Raw genomic sequence first — 17,664 nt, 5'->3', positions numbered from 1 at the left:
ATGATAGGAGGCCTGTGAGATTCACTGGTGTAGTCTCCTTGACCTCCCAAACTTGATGCTCTTGGGATGCCCTTTGTGCCATTTATGTTGCCTCTCTGGATGTAACTGGGTTTTGATTATTGTTGGGTTGTTCTTTACTAGGTCATTCCCTCAATTGGTTGACTTAGGGCCACTCTGCCCACTGTGTCTTGTAAGCTGTTGTGTAGGTGATGCTTGAACAAAACCACAAAGCCCAGAGAACAAACCCACATCAGCAAAAATGTCCCCCATACACAATTCCACTATCAACTGCAAATAAACAATATCAATAAGGGTGTAAAAAGATTAAGACTATGATAAGAAAAGAGAGAAATAAACTGTAGTGTAAATTCTAGTGACTTAATGTGCACAAACTTGCTGGACAAGAAATGAATGTTAGAAAGCTATATAGGAAAGAAAATATTGCTAATCATGGAGAAGATCACAGTCGTTTTCATCTAGGTAGCCTCTAGTATTTACCACTGTATTTTCTTTCTGGGTCTGCCTCTGGTGATATCAGATTTTGATACCATCTGACCTTAAGCAACCTGCTCTGAAACTGTCCGGAATCTACTGTCTGTGACTGTTTCTTTTGCTTATTAATCTAGCCACTCTGTTCTCAGCAGTAGACTTAAGCCTCATAGGGCAAGGCAGAATCCTTCTTGGGTTGGGGCTGTTGTTTCCCCTCAGGCTGCTGCTGCTCAGAATGGGTGGTCTGTCTGAGCAGGATTGCTGCTGCAATAGGGGTGATGACTCAGCACCAGGATCCTGGTGGCCAGTCTCTCAGTTCTCTCCCCAAAGCCTCTGTGTCCTCAGTCTCTCCTCAAGTGTCTCTAGTCTGCTCTGCCCTTGCCTTTGCCAGAGCTACAGGTAAGTTGCTGTAAATGAAAATCTGTACATTGATCCTTTAAACGGCTCTTTGCGTCTTCAGCCACCTGTCTCTGGCAGAGAGTAACCCTGACACTTCTTGCCACGGGTTGTTATCTGTGTACTTTTTGGGGTCTGTTGTTCTTGGCTGGGCATCCCAGCTAGGATTTAGACCTCATTCTTCTCAGGGGGATCCAACCAGCCACTTAATTATCCCTGTGGCACTGCCACCTGTGGGTGCCTGGCCAGCCCTGCTTTTGAGTGTCCACCACAGTCCTTACCAAACATTTGACTGAAGCTGATTTTTCTGTCTGTCCAAGCTTATAAGGCTTCTCTCTCACTATGGTTCAGTTGTTTGTTCCAGGTGATATCTCCACAATTTAGTTGTAATTCCAGATTGGTCCTTGGAGGAGGTTAATGTGGCTTTTCATTTAATCCTCTGCCATATTGCCTCTTCCTCTGATAGTTTCTTATGTATGGTGTGTCTTATTAGTTTTTACTCTCATTGCTTGTATGTTTGGTGTTATATCCAAAAAAGTTGCCAAGACTAATGTCAAAGAACTTTTTCCTTATAATTCTTCTACAGGTTTTGCAATTTCAGGGCTTATGTTTAAGTCTTTAATCCATTATGAGTTAGTATTTGTGAGTGGTGTAAGATAGGGTTTAATTTCATTCTTCTGCATGTAGATGCCAAGTTTCTCATTACCATTTATTAAAGAGACTATCCTTTCCCCATTGAGTATTCTTGACTTGTCAGATATTAGTTGACCGTATATGCAAGGTTTTGTTTCTGGGCTCTTAAATCTGTTCCATTGGTCTATGTGTCTGTTTTATTCAATACCATATTGTTCTAATTACTATAGCTTTGTAATATAGTTTGAGATAAGGATATATGCTCCCAGCTTTGCTCTTCTTCTCAGGATTGTTTTGGTTATTTGGAGTCTTTTGTCATTCCATACTAACTTTAGGATTGCTTTTTCTATCTCTGTGAAAAATGCCATTGGATTTTTGATAGGTATTATATTGAATTTATAGGGGTCTGCAGGTAGTATAAACATTTTAACAATGTTAATTCTTCTAATCCATGAACAGGGAATATATTTCAATTTTCTTGTATATTTGATTTCTTCCATCAAAGTCTTGTGTTTTCCGTATATAGATTTTTCACTTCCTTGGTTAAATTTATTTCTGAGAATTCTATTGTTTTTGATACTTGTGAATTGGATTGTTTTCTTTATTTCTTTTGGGGGATATTTTATCTTTAGTGTGTAGAAATGCAGTGGAGTTCTGTGTGTTGATTTTATATTCTGCAGTGTAGTGAATTTGTTGATTAGTTCTAACAGTTTTTGATAGAGTCTTTAGGATTTTCTTTATATAAGATCATACCTGGAAACAAAAGACAATTTTACTTCTTTCTTTCTGATTTGAGTATCTTTTCTTTTTCTTGCCTTATTCCTCTGGCTAGGACTTCTAGTCCTATGTTGAATAGGAGTGGTGAGAGCAGGTACCCTTGTTCTGTTCCTGATCTTAGAGGAAAATCTTTTAACTATTCAGTGTTGAGTATGATGTTCCCTTTGAGCTTGTCATATCTGGCCCTTATTGTGTTGACATGTGTTACTTCTAAACCCAGTTTACTGAGCATTTTTTAATCATGAAGGGATGTTGTATTTTGTCAAACTATTTATCTGTATCTATTGAGATGATCATATGATTTTTGTCTTTTATATTGATTAATGTAGTATACATCACATTGTTTGATTTGTGTATGTTGAACCAGCCTTGTATCCCAGGGAAAATTCTGGTTGGTCATGGTGTATTATCCTTTAAATGTGCTGTTGAATTTTGTTTAGTAAAAATTGTTGAGAATTTTTGCATCTGTGAGCATTGTGGATACTGGTCTGTAGTTTTCTTATCTGGTAGTATCTTTATCTGGTTTTAGCATCAAGGTATTACTGGTCTCATAAAATGAATTTAGGAGTATATCCTCCTCTTTTATTCATTTGGAAGGGTTTGAGAATGATTGATATTAATTCTTCTTTAAATATGTGATAGAATTCACTAGTGAATTCATCTGGTTTGGGGCTTTTCTTTTTTGGGAGGTTTTTGATTACTGATTCAATCTCATTTGTTATTGGTCTATTCACATTTTCTATTTCACTGTGATTTAGTAGGTTTTATGTTTCTAGGAATTTGTCCACTTATTTTAGGTTGTCCAATTTGTTGCCATATAATTGTTCATAGTAGCTTCATGATCCTTTGTATTTTTTGTTATTAATTATAATATCTCCTCTTTTTTCTGATTTTAGTTGAGGCTTCTCTCTATTTGCCTTAATCTAGCCACAGGTGTGTCAATTTCAAAGAATGAGTTCTTAGTTTATTGATCTTTTATGTTGTTTTTCTAGTCTCTATTTCATTTATTATTACCATGATCTTGGATACTACCTTCCTTCTGTGAAATTTTGGCTTAATTTAATCTCCTTTTCCTCATTCTTTGAAGTATAAAGTTAACTTTTTAAGATTTGAGACCTCTCTTTTCTTCTTGCTGTGATATTTATCACTATAAACTTACCTCTTAGAATGGATTTTTAGCATCCCCTAGGTTTTGCTGTGTTGTTTTCCATTTTTGTTGTTTTAACATATTTTGGGGGACTTACGGCCATGATGGAGGCATAAGTAGACACACTGTGCCTCCTCATACAACAACAAATTTAAAACCAAAAAACAACTAGAACTGCTAGAAAATCGAACTATATGGAAGTCCAGTGACCAAGGAGTTAAAGAAGAAACATTCATCCAGAAAAGGATTACTTTGTTCAGCAAAACTGTCTTTGAGAATGGAAGGGCAGATGAAGTGCTTCCCAGATAAGGTCTAATTAAAGGAGTTCATCATCACCAAGCCCTTATTATATGAAATGTTAAAGGGACCTATCTAAAAAAAAGAATATGATCAAAACTATGAACAGTAAAATGACAACAAACTCACAACTATTAAAAACTGAACCTAAAAACAAAAACAAAAACAAACTAAGGAAACAACTAGAACAGGAACAGAATCACAGAAATGAAAGTCACATGGAAGGTTATCAATGGAGAGGGGGGTAATGGGAGAAAAGGTACAGAGAATAAATAGCATAAATGGTTGGTAGAAAATAGGGGGAGGTTAAGAATAGTATAGGAAATGGAGAAGCCAGATAACTCATAAGTATAACCTATGGACATGAACTAAGGTGGGGGAATGCAGGTGGGAGGGGGTGTGCAGGGTGGACGGTAATGAAGCGGGGAAAATGGGACAATTGTAATAGCATAATACATAAAATATATTAAAAAATAAAAAGATGTTTTTTGATTTCCATTTTGATTCTTGGCTTCTTAGTTTTTTAGGAGTGTTTTAAAATTTCCACATATTTGTAAGTTTTCCAGCTTTCCTAATATTGTTCATTTTTAGTTTCATAGCATGTGGTTAGAAGAAGAAATACTTGGCACTATTTCATCTTAAATTTGGTAAGACTTGTTTTTGACCTAATGTGTCATCTTTCCTGGAGAATGTTTCATGTGTGTTTGAGGAGAATGTGTATTCTGCTGCTATTGGATGGAATGTTGTGTGTATTTTTGTTAGGTTCATTTGATCTAAAGTATCAATCAAATCCGGCATTTTCTAGTTGATTTTTTGTCAACATTTGATGGTCTCTCCAATGTTGAAAGTTAGGGTATGGAAGTCCCCTACTTTTATTGTATTGCTGTCTATTTCTTTTTAATATCTTCTAGTATTTACTTAATATATTTAGGTGGTTTGACATTGGAAATGTGTTTATATTTATATATTTATGATTGTTACATTTTCTATATGAATTGACCATTTTATCATTATATAATGACCTTCTTTGTCTCTTGTTACCATTTTTGTCTTAAAGCCTCTTTTGTCTGATATAAGTATAGATATCCCTACTTTCTTTTGCTTTCCACTTGCATGGAATATCATCTTGTTCTCTCTTTATTTTGAGCAATAAAACTGAAGTGAGTCTCTTGGAGGCAACATATAGTTGGCTTTTGCTTTCTTATTCATCCAGCACTCTGTGTCTTTTGATTGGAGAATATAATCCATTTACATTAAGAGTAACTAGCAATAGGTAGGGCCTTACTAATGCCATCTTATTGTTTTTTGTTTTGTAGTACCCCTGTTCCTTTTATTCTCTCTTGCTGCCTCCTTTTGTTAATTGATTATTTTGTAGCAGTATGCTCAGATTCTTTTTTGTTTTGTGGATCTACTGCACATTTTACTTTGTGGTTACAATGAGGCTTACATAAAACATCTCATATATGTAACAGTATATTTTATCAGCATAAAATATAGCTGATAAGCTGGTAAGCTGATAACAACTTAACTTTGATCTTATACAAAAAATGTACCTTTTATATTTTCAGTGTCACTATTTGCCTTTTTAAATATTGTGTATTTATTAATAAATGACATCTATAGTTATTTTTAATACTTTTGTACTTTAACTTTTATACTAGAGTTGTGTTTAACATTCTACCATATTATAGTATTAGAATATTCTGAATTAGACTATATACTCAGTTTTTTCAGTGTGTTGTATATTTTCATATGTTTTCATGTTACTAATTAGTGTGCTTTCATTTCAGTTTAAAGAACTCCTTGAAGTATTTATTTTAAGGTAGGCCTAGTGTTGATGAACTCTCTCAACTTTTATTTGTCTGGAAAAGCCTTTATATACCCTTCTTTATAGAAGGATAGCTTTGCCTAGTAAAGTGTTCTTGATTGGCAGAGTTTTTCACCCCCCCAGCAGTTTGAATATATCATTCCATACTCTCCTGGCTTATAAGGTTTCTGCTAAGAAATCCACTAATAACCTTATGGAGGTTCCCTTATAACAAGTTACAGGGTTTGTTTGTTTGTTTGTTTGTTTTTGTCTCTTGCTACTTTTAAGATTCTCTATTTGTGTTCAATTTTTGACAATTTTATTATAGTGTGTCTTGGAGAGGATTTTTTCACTTTACTTTGGTGACTTGTGTTTCATGAACTTGGATATACAAATCGCTTACCAGATTTGGGATGTTCTCAGCCATTACTACTTCTTAAATAAGCTTCGGTGCCCTCCTTCTTCTTTCTCCTTCTGGAAATCCAATGATTTGTAAATTGATCTCTTTGATGATATTTCATAGATCATGTAGACTTTTTCCTCTCTTTTTCAATCTTTGTTTTCCTCTGACTGGATAATTTCAAAAACCCTGTCTTTTTTTTTTAGATTTTATTTATTTTATTTTTAGAGAGAGGGGAAGGGATGGAGAGAGGGCAAGAAACATCAATGTATGCTTGCCTCTTGCACGCCCCATACTGGGGACCTGGCCCGCAGCCCACGCATGTGCTCTGACTAGGAATCGAACCTGTGACCCTTTGCTTCATAGGCCTGCACTCAATCTACTAAGCTATATCAGCCAGGGCAGATCCTGTCTTTGAGCTCACTGAGCCTTTCTTCTGCTTGATCAAGTCTTGTGTTGATGCTCTCTATTGTATTTTGTTTGTTTGTTTGTTTCATTCATTGTATTCTTCAGTTCCAGAATTTCTGTTTATTCTTATAATTTCTATCTATTAAACTTCTTGGTTTGTGTATTGTTTTCCTGATTTTCTTGAATTTTCTTTGTGTTTTCATGTAGATCATTGAGTTTCTTTAAAACAGCTATTTTGAATTCTTTATCTGGTAACTCAGGGATTTTCATGTCTTTGAGTTTGTTTACTGCAAAATAATTACAATCCTTTGGTAGTGTCATATTTCCTTGATTTTTTTCATGATTCTTAGAGTTTTGTGCTGACTTCACATTTGAAGTATCAGTCACCTCCTTCGGTATTTACTATCTTCATAAGTGAAATACCTCTAGTAGACCTGGTAGGGATTCTGAGACTTTCTGGGATATCTTGTGAATACATCTGCTCCTCGCTTCTTGCTTTCTCTTGTGGCAGAATTCTTAAGCTTGTATGCATTCTTTGGATCTTGCAAAGCAGCAGGTTGAGTGCTGACAGACTCTCTTTTTCCAAAGGTGGCACTACAGTTTAAGTTTGTAGTCTCCCTCTGGGCCACAGATGCAACTGATTTTCTGCATGTGCTCACTGCCAAAGCCTGCACATGCTGCTGTTGGGAACATGCAAGGGAACTAGCCATGTGGGTAGGGTCGTATATGGGTGAGAGAGATGGAGAGCTGGGAGTGCTCATGGGTCAGTTCAGGGGACTCATGAATGAGGCATTTCCAGCAGGTCATGGGTGGACTTCTTGATGGAATTTGCAACACTTTTATGATCTCTGTTTCTGTAATGTCCTCCAAGAGCTGTATTTGCTGCTTTCCCAGACTCTTTTCACCCATCCACCCCAGTTTTGGAGCCCCAGATTTAGTACACTAAAAGGGGCTAAAGAGAAACGGAAGTATTCCACACCATTGGGGAAGCTGGCACTCACTCACATACTATCCCTTCCCGCCTCAGGATGAGTCACAGGCTAAGGAAGATATGTCTTGGCACTAATCTGTGCCTCCTTGACTGATAGGTGACATGGATAAAGCCAAACTGTTCCTCTTACCCACTCTAATGTGTCCAAACTCATACTATTTTTGCTTGAACCAAGTCTTGGAAATTTTCTGGAAAGTTGTGCTTTCACAGAGGCTCCCTTCTGTGAGTGATTATTTAAGTTAATATTCTCTGCTGGCTCACAGACACACCAAGAGGTGCTGGAGCCAGTTCACAGGCCACTGCAGAGTCCACAGGCAGGATTGGTGTCTGTCTGCCTATTTCCTGATGCACAGTAGGCAACAGTCCTCCAAGGTCCTGTTGCATATGGTGCTGGATTTTACTGCTCCTTCAAAAGCATTTTTGTTCATGGATAGATGCCAAATAGTTGCTGTTGAGTGGGAGGACAAAAATTATGGACATTTTTACTCTGCCACCATGCTGATATTACTCTGGAGAAGGCTTTTCACTTTTTGCTTTCAAGGTGCTAGTTTCAACCTGAATCACTGAGTTAGTGCTTGTGTAGAGCAGCTGCAGTGGGTTCTTCCCTCATATTCTTTCTTTCTCTAGTCATCTGTTACACATTTTAATTGTCTATAAACATCAAAGGAAAGTTGCAGGCTGAAAATTGCAATCCCAACCCTGAAAGGATCCTTTGATGTTTCTAGAGAACCAGTCTTCAAGAGGTTGTGCTGCCTTAGACATCAGAAGCTTTGTGTTCTATGAAGATGAAACCACAGATTCAATCTTAGGATCACAGAATCTTTCAATCACAGAATCTGCTTCTGCCCCCCACAAATTCAATCTTGGGGGGCAGAAGCAGGACCCCTCAAGGGAGAGGGTAAGGGATTTTTGCCCTATCAAGGGGAAATCAATTAGGATTGATTTGGGAGATCTTAAATCTGTACCAAGCTGTATCCAGTGAGTTAAAGTCTTTTTGGGTTCAAGATCAGTGTTGTCACTACCCTCCCACCTGTCTCCATGTGTCATTCTCCCAACCACCTGGACTTCCTCAGGCTAGATCTTTAGGCAGTGGTATCTGGAACTAGCTCTCTCTGGCTTATGGGAGCCAATTGTCAAACCTTTAGTAATTTTACAAGCTGGTTGTTAAACACAGCCATTATTAAAAATTAAATTATGTAAAGTTACAGTATGATAAATTATATTAAAAACAATGTTAATAAATGTTCAACACTCATCACTTCCTAATTATTTTACTATTATCTATACTCTTGAGGTTATTTATCTCTGTGGTCTCTGTATAATAGGAATGCTATATAATGGTGGGTACTGAGCATCCATTTCCAGCTCCCTGTTTGGTGGCATTACATTGGTAGCTTAAGATTGGCCATAAGGGGAGCATTTATATCATGGGAATTGGCAGTTGATGCAAATGAGGGTTTTCCCCTAAAATGCCAATTAGGCATTTACTGGTTTACCATGCTTTTAGGTGACTCCAGTTGAGCAGAGATAACAGAACAAAGTATAAGAGTCTGTCTCTTACCAGACCAGCCTGCAGTAGTTACAGGCCATGCATGTAGAATGTCTATGAGAGTTATGCCTGTGCCATGTGAGAAGCTCTTCATGAAAGTCTTTTAACTACGAAGACATTCTTTGGATTGATAGCTCCTTTGGAGTAATTTTGAGTTATCACTTTGCTGCACGTTGCTTTTCATAACTCTGTCCTGGCTTACCTTGATATCTGCTGTTTACTCCAAACTGATATTTTAGGGAAGGGAAGTGAAAGGCCAGTGGTGGTTCCTAGTTATAAATGGGCAGAGTATGTGCTTTGACATCATCTGTGGCATGGGGAGCAGTAGTTGAGTAGGCACCACTGACCTGTGTATGGGCAGAGCCTGCCAGCTCAGCGATGCCCTTGACATCGGGAAGAGGGGAATCAAAGCTGTCAGTGGTCACATTGAGGGCAACCTCATGGTGGAGTATTGCTATTCCAAAGGGATGAGTGACCATAGGGCTTTTTATATGGAAGCATGAATGATATAGTGTACATGTATCTATAAATGGACCTGCTTGTGAAGACAAAGCCACTGCACATATTATTTTCTAGTAATCTGAGCCTCATGTACCATCATGTAGATCATCATAGGAAAAACAACAGCAACAAAACTTATAGTTTTGCTCTTCAGCATACCATAATTGGTGATACCATAGTGATGTCTTCACCTGTTACCTAGAGGATAGATAGCAGCCAGCAACCAGTACTTTTTTCATTGTACAAGTAAAAAAAGTCCATTAAATAAATTTATTTTTCCAGAAGATATACACACAAAAAGATGCATTTGAACACTTCCACAAATTCGTAATTCAAAAGAGTGTTTCTCAAATCAGAATGGTTATTTGAAAGAACCCAAAGGAAAAAGCAGGCAGGCACTTCTGCAATATGCCCTTGCTGTGTAGCAGTCCATAATTGTGAACTTTTGTGAATTGTCACAACCTGGGATGAATGATGGGAATATAACAGGCTGTAGAATTGGAGAATGTTAAGTCTTTGTTCCTAATGGCAAAACATGTTTTTCTCATTTTCATCAGAATGTGTGATCCATGCCATTTGAAATCAAATTCCAAACACAATGAGCCATTAGTGTAATAGCTCATTACTAACAGCAGTCTTATAAATAATACATTCTTAACATGTGCATGCAGCTCGCTGTGAAGCCAGCAAAAGGTATTTCAGGCCATCGAAGTTTCTTTGCACCAGTGTGGCTGTAGATTAGAAGGACATCTCCATGTGTACCAAGATGGGTGCCAATTTTCCCTGCCGAGATTGAGGCTGGCCATCTCTTTCTGCACATATGGTAGATGGATTGGTTAATCAGCCTCTGCTGAGTTTTGAGCCTGAAATTACAGAGAAGCTAGACAACTGCAGCTACACAGGTTTTGTTCAGGAGTGCAAACAAGAAAAACAATCACTTGTTATTTGGGAAAAAAATTAAAATGTTTATTTTGGACTTTTATTAAAGTGCCAATGGCTTTATAAAAACAGCTGGGTAAATTCAGGCTTATAGCTAACTAGTATCATTGGGGGGCACTGTAAAGAAAAGAATATGCATGGAAGATTAAGTTTTAAATATTCCTCTTGTATTTTAGCAAAGAGAAAATAAAGGGAGTTTCACATGTATTTTGCAAACACATTTTTGAAAACAAATGGTTTTAAACTAGTACACACATTTGAGAACAAATACAGAACTAATTTTTCTGTATCATTTAAAAGGCTGTACATATTATACCTTAATTTTCTTTTTTAGTAGGTTAAAGTAACAATTTTCAACCTTTTTCATCTCATGGCACACATAAACTAATTATTAAAATTTTGTGGTACACCAAAAATAGGTGTAATTTTGGTTGATTTACAAAAATATGTAATAGTAAATACTCACTCCTTTTGCTCTAAAGTGACTTCTTAAAAAATCAGGTGCCAGTACTTGTATATAAGGATTTCTGATACCAAGAATTAAGCAGTCAGTTGCAAACTTCTCTGACGTGACCAATAAGATGCAACTTGGTTACATGACCTATATATTTATGGGTAAAGACAGGGCATTCACACCAGACCGATATTGTTATGTTGGGTGTTGTCATTTTTATTTGACATTCTAAGGAAAAGAGATCATTGCCCCTGACTAAATACAAGAGTTCAGGTATTGCATGTTTTAAAATTTTTTGCAGCAAACTGGTTGAAAATCACTGGGTTAAAGTATTAACCATTTTCCCCAGCTGGACATTTATGACTAGGATTCCCTATAATTGTTTGAGTTCTAGTTTTTGAGTAGAATGATTATCTCAAAAAAGTAGTCTCAACACTTGAGGGACAAATGCTGGTTTCTGACAAGAGCTGGCAGAGTCAAATTAGTCAATCAGAATATGCTTAAAATCCATGTAATAACAGAAATTATGTATGTGAAGCTTATTTATTTTTTCCAGTTTTATGGATATAACTGACATATAACATTATATAAGTTCAAGTTGCACAATATAATGATTTCATGTATGTACATATTGCAAAACAATTACCACAATAAGATTAACTAACAAGCTAGTTAAGCTAGTTAACTAACAAGCTATACATTTTCTTTCTTTAAAAATTTTAAATGCTTATCTTGCAGAGAAGAATATAATGCAGAATTATTGAAGAGATATACAGAATTTCAGTCACAGTCATCTCTTAATGTGGAATATGATAGTATTAAATTTTGTTAATTTATATTTTAGTACCAATAATAGGTGCAGATTAGGTAGTTACTCATTAAAAGATAACTTGTTTCCTCTAATCACAGCACTTCTGACAACAAATTTGTAGGGGTTTTTTCCACACCAACCAATTCTTCAGCTCTCTAGAACATCCTGCAATTCTATGCTGACACTACCTGGAGTTAGCACAGACCCCACACATTTCGGACTCATGCCCACAAGACTACTCCCACTTCAGAAGCTAGTCATAAGTCCCAGATTGTCACCTGTACTTCTGACTAACTGGCTATAAATCAGGGTTACCACAACATCCTCCTTGGGTTCAATAATTTACTAGAACAGCTCATAGAACTCAGGGAAATACTTTACTTACTCTTACTTGTTTATTATAAAAGATACAACTCAGGAACAGTCAAATGGAAAAGATACATAGAGTAAGGTGTAGAGGAGAAAGGGGTATGGAACTTTCATACCCATCTTGGTTGCACCACCTCTTAGTACCTCAGTGTGTTCACCAAACCAAAAACTCCCTAATCCAGTTGTTTAGGGGTTTTTATGGTGGTTCCATTAATGATTAATTATATTCTTGGCCATTAGTGATTGAACTTGATCTCTGGCCCCTCTCCCCTCCTGTGAGGTCAGGGGTAGGACTGAAAGCCCCAACCCGAAAATCACATGTTTGGTTACTCTGACAACTAGCCCCCATTTTCAAAGAGTCACCTTATTAGCATAAACTTAGGTATCCTTGAAAGGTGCTATTATGAAAAACAAAGATGATCCTTTTAGGAAATTGCGAGTGTTTTTGGAGCTTGCGCTTGGACCAGGAATGAAGATCAAATATATATTTCTTATTTTACCACTCTATTACATTCATATTCTTACCTGTGTGTTCCTCATCAAAGGCCAAAAATCACAGGGACCATTGCAAGAGGTATAAACCAGGTATCTGTTATGATGCTGGGAGGTGATGGATGCATTTGTAAATTATACCCATGAGTTGAGTTTACTCAAACATTTTCACCAAATCTCTTTTCTTATATCTCCTCTCCATGAGACCATCTAATCAAATTAATGAATTAAGATAATTGAGAGTGAGCAACCGTGAACTCTCTATGACTCAGTGGTCAATCAGATGGTCACTGGAACATTGGCTGGTCTTACTGTGAACTGTGCATGGTAGAGGGCAGGAGAGTGGACAGAAGGCTGGGCTTGAAGTGGGATAATAAAAAGAACATGGGGCAGGCAGGAACATTGCCTGGGCAAAAAATGCACATGTTAAGTTCCAAATAGTTTCCCCTCAAGGGCTCTCTGGCAGCTTTGTTATAGAACAAAAGCCGTGGGAGGGGGGGCAAAGGGTAATATGCTATAACCAAAAGGAACGCCCCCAGGTTCGTTATGTCTGTTGCCAAAGGAAAGATGTCTCTCAATGACAGAGATTCGTGAAAAGGAAAGGAAATGTTTATTTATTTAATTATTTATTTATTTATTTTTATTTTAATCATTATTCAAGTATAGTTTTCTCCCTCTTACTTCCATTCCAGCCCACCCACCCAACCCACCCCACTTCCCTCCCATTACCACCCTCCCCCTAGCTTTTCTCCATGTGTCCTTTAAATGTGTTCCTGTAAACCCTTCCCATTCTCCCCTGAAATTCCCTCTCCTCTCCCCTCTGGTCACTGTCAGTCTGTCCCCTATTTCAGTGTCTTTGCTTATATTTTGCGTGCTTCTTTGTTCTGTTGATTAGGTTCCAGTTAAAGGTGAGATCATATGGTATTTGTCTTTCACTGCCTGGCTTGTTTCACTTAGCATAATGTTTTCCAGCTCCATCCAAGCTGTTGCAAAGGGTAGGAGCTCCTTATTTCTTTCTGCTGCATAGAATTCCATTGTGTAAATGTACCATAGTTTTTTGATCCATTCACTTACTGATGGGCATCTAGGTTGCTTCCAGCACTTAGCTATTGTAAATTGTGCTGCTATGAACTTCGGGGTGCAAAGGTTCTTTTGTATTGGTGTTTCAGTGTTCTTAGTATATAGTCCCAGCAGTGGAATTACTGGGTCAAAAAGCAGATCCATATTTAGTTTTCTGAGAAAATTCCAGACTGCTTTCCACAGTGGTTGTACCAGTCTGCAGTCCCACCAACAGTGCACTAGGGTTCCCTTTTCTCCACAACTTCTCCAATACTTGTTGTTTGTTGCTTTGTTTATGATGGCCATTCAAACTGGTGTGAAGTAGTATCTCATTGTGGTTTTAATTTGCATCTCTCTGATAGCTAGTGATATTGAGCATCTTTTCAAGTGTCTCTGTGTCCTCTGTATGTCCTCTTTGGAGAAGTGTCTGTTCAAATCCTTTACCCATTTTTTAATTGGGTTGCTTGTCTTCTTAGAGTGGAGTTGTGTAAGTTCTTTATATATTTTGGAGATTAAACCCTTGTCTGAGGTATCATTGGCAAATATGTTTTCCCATACAGTTGGTTCTCTTTTTATTTTGATACTGTTTTCTGTAGCTGTGCAGAAGCTTTTTATTTTGATGAGGTCCCATTTGTTTATTCTTTCCTTTACATCCCTTGCTCTAGGGGACATGTCAGTAAAAAAGTTTCTGCGTGAAATATCTGAGATTTTCCTACCTACATTCTCCTCTAGGACTTTAATGGTGTCACGGATTATATTTAAGTCTTTTATCTACCTTGAAGTTATTTTTGTATAAGGGGTAAGTTGGTGTTCAAGTTTCATTTTTTTGCACGTGGCTGTCCAGTTCTCCCAACACCATTTGTTGAAGAAGTTATTTTTACTCCATTTTATGTTGCTGCCTCCTTTGTCAAATATTAATTGACTATAGAGACTTGGGTTTATTTTTGGGCTCTCTGTTCTGTTCCATTGGTCCATGTTCCTGTTTTTATGCCAGTACTAGGCTGTTTTGATTACAGTGGCCTTGTGTTATAGTTTAGTGTCAAGTATTGTGATCCCTCCTACTTTACTCTTCTTTCTCAAAATTGCAGCAGCTATTTGGGGTCGTTTATGGTTCCATACAAATTGTTGAAGTGTTCGTTCTATGTCTGTGAAATAAGCCATTGGTACTTCAATGGGTATTGCATTGAATGTGTAAATTTCTTTGGGTACTATGGACATTTTGATGATGTTAATTCTTCCGGTCCATGAACCCAGTATATGTTTCCATTTGTTTGTGTCTTCCTTGATTTCTTTCCTCAGTGTTATGTAGTTTTCTGAATACAGGTCTTTTACCTCTTTGGTTAGGTTTATTCCTAGGTATTTTATTTTTCTTTTTGCCATTTCAAATGGGATTTTTTTCTTGATTTCTGCTTCTGCTGTTTCATTGTTGTTGTACAGAAATGCCTTTGATTTCTGGATATTGACTTTGTATCCCGCTGTTTTGCCAGATTTGTTTATTAGGTCAAGCAGTTTTTTTGTGGAGTCTATAGGATTTTCTATGTATACTATCATGTCATCTGCAAAGAGTGACAGTTTTTGTTTCCTCCTTTCCGATTTGGATGCCTTTTATTTCTTTTTCTTGTCTGATTGCTGTGGCTAAAACTTCCAGTACTATATTGAATAGAAGTGGTGAAAGTAGACAGCCTTGTCTTGTTCCTGATCTTAGTGGAAAAGATTTTAATTTTTGCCCATTGAGTATGATGTTGGCTGTAGGTCTCTCATATATGGCCTTTATTGTGTTGAGGAATGATCCCTCTGTTCCCACTTTGCAGAGTGTTTTTATCATAAATGGGTGCTATACTTTATCAAATGCTTTTTCTGCATCTATTGATATGATCATGTGGTTTTTGTCATTGCTTTTGTTTATGTGATGTATTATATTTACTGATTTGCAAATATTGTACCATCCTTGCATCCCCGGAATGAATCCCACTTGGTCATGGTGTATGATCTTTTTAATGTATTGTAGGATGAAGGTTGCCAGTATTTTGTTGAGGATTTTAGTGTCAATGTTCATCAGTGATATTGGCCTGTAGTTTTCTTTCTTTGTTTTGTCTTTATCTGGTTTTGGAATTAGGATGATGTTGGCCTCATAAAAAGAGTTTGGGAGACTCCCATCTTTTTGGATTTTTTGGAATAGTCTGTGAAGGATAGGAGTTAGCTCTTCCTTAAATGCTTTGTAGAATTCTCCTGTGAAACCATCTGGTCCAGGGCTTTTGTGTGTTGGGAGTTTTTTGATTACTGCTTCAATTTCTTTTGCTGTTATTGGGTTGTTCAGGCTTTCTGCTTCTTTTTTATTGAGTTTTGGAAGATTGTATTTTTCTAGAAATTTGTCCCTTTCTCTATGGTTTTCGAATTTCTTGGCATACAGTTCTTTGTAGTGATTTTCTACAATCCTTTGTATTTCTGTGGTATCTGTTGTAACCTCTCCTCTTTTATTTCTGATTGTGTTTATTTGTGTCTTCTCTCTTTTTTTCTTGATGAGTCTGCTTAAAGGCTTGTCGATTTTGTTTATCTTTTCAAAGAACCAGCTCTTTGATTAATTGATCCTTAGAATTGTGCTTTTAGTCTCTATGTCATTTAATTCTGCTCTGATCTTGGTTATTTCCTTCCTTCTACTTGCTCGGGGCTGCTTTGTTGTTTTTCTATTTAATGCTATACAGACTTAAAGTAGTGACCTAATGTCTTCATCAAAACCCGAAAGTCCCTTAAAACACCCACAAACACACACAGTCCTTCCTTCCCCCTCTTTCCAATGTGGGGTACCATATCTCAGTAAAAGAAATAGAAGTCCATGGCTCAGGCAGCCCCCAGTTCTTCCCAGTGATCTGTCTCAGCTGGTAGGCCTCTCTCAGTTCCTGGCACCATCAGCTGTGTTGCTGGGATCTGTGCTAAAGCTGGATGGCTCTTTTACATGTCCACAGCCACGTGGTTCTCCTTTCTATTGCCACAGCCATGTGGTCCTCTCTGCACAATGGCCACGGGAGTCCCCACTCTGGCAAAGCTATGTGGTTCTCTCTCCAGTGCCCCAGCCGCGTCTCGGTTTAAATCCCCATGCCAGTCTTCGTCTGCAGCCCCATTTCCTACTCCTTCCACAATTGGCTACACTTGCCAGCACTCTCATATCCCTCCAGCTTTACTGAGCTACCATCATGAGTCTGCGCAGGCGTGGCCCCATGTCATGGAGCCAATCCTCTTCAAGCTCCCACGCAGGCACTGTAACTCGGGGGACCTGCCCCTCCAATTACATCTTGGTGGGGAAGTTACTTCCATTTCCCTGGCTCAGATCATGGCCCAAGCCATTTAGCATATCTATGTAACCAGTTAAAGGTTATAAATATGTTAAATGACCATACCAGAGGTTAGCTGTAAAGCTGTTGCTATGCAAAACAGTTGTCAATGGCCCTGCTCCATTTGTCTCTTCCCCCAACCCACACCTGTGGGGTGGGGGTGAAGACATCCTAATATTTCCTGAACACCTTGAGTTCTAGACCCCATTTCAAATTTCTACTTGGGCCCCCCCTCTTGGCTGCACCCTGTTACAGCTTCCCTATGTTACATATCCATTTCTAGTATTGTACACAGTGGTCATTTGTCAAACATTGTTTGGAGCATGTTGTGTGTGCCATGCATTGTGCTGGACACTAGAACTACTAAAGAAAAGTACTGCTCCCTTCCTTAAACATTTCGAAGTGCCTGCCAAACTACCAACCACCCATGGGCTATGGGCTCATGGAAGTTTCATGATGAGAATTCATTTGAGGTCTGATAGAGTGATGAGATATTTTGGATGTTTCAGGTGGAAGGTGTAGCTGTTGGGTTCATGAGTGTGTGCTCACGAGTGAACATGCAGCTCCTACATGAGTGCTTTGACTTGGTTCTCTTCCATGGATTCTGCGTCCCACATCCCGATGATGTTTTGGAACTACCACAAGAGCTAAGTGTTCAAGGAAGTCAAGGTACAGGGGCTATCGTGGGAACATATCAGGAATTAAATCCATACCTTATATACAACCGTGTTTGTTACTAAGTGATGGGACTAATTTTATATCTCCTTCTCAAATTCTCTTTAAGGTGTAGTTTTCATGCTTAATCAAGTCCTTATG

At 37.8% G+C, this 17,664-nt stretch overlaps 1 protein-coding gene across 1 annotated transcript in view; it reads left to right on the top strand.

Annotated features, from left to right (window-relative positions):
* CFAP61 (cilia and flagella associated protein 61) overlaps window positions 1–17,664 on the top strand; it is a 382,310-nt gene that overhangs the window by 110,725 nt on the left and 253,921 nt on the right. Inside the window, 1 exon segment of the mRNA XM_036009477.1 lies at window positions 17,358–17,517. Coding sequence (XP_035865370.1) covers window positions 17,358–17,517 — 160 coding nt within the window.

This window comes from Phyllostomus discolor, chromosome 9 (assembly GCF_004126475.2).
Source record: "Phyllostomus discolor isolate MPI-MPIP mPhyDis1 chromosome 9, mPhyDis1.pri.v3, whole genome shotgun sequence".
NCBI classification, from domain to species: domain Eukaryota; kingdom Metazoa; phylum Chordata; class Mammalia; order Chiroptera; family Phyllostomidae; genus Phyllostomus; species Phyllostomus discolor.
This window is presented reverse-complemented; position numbering and strand designations above follow the sequence as displayed.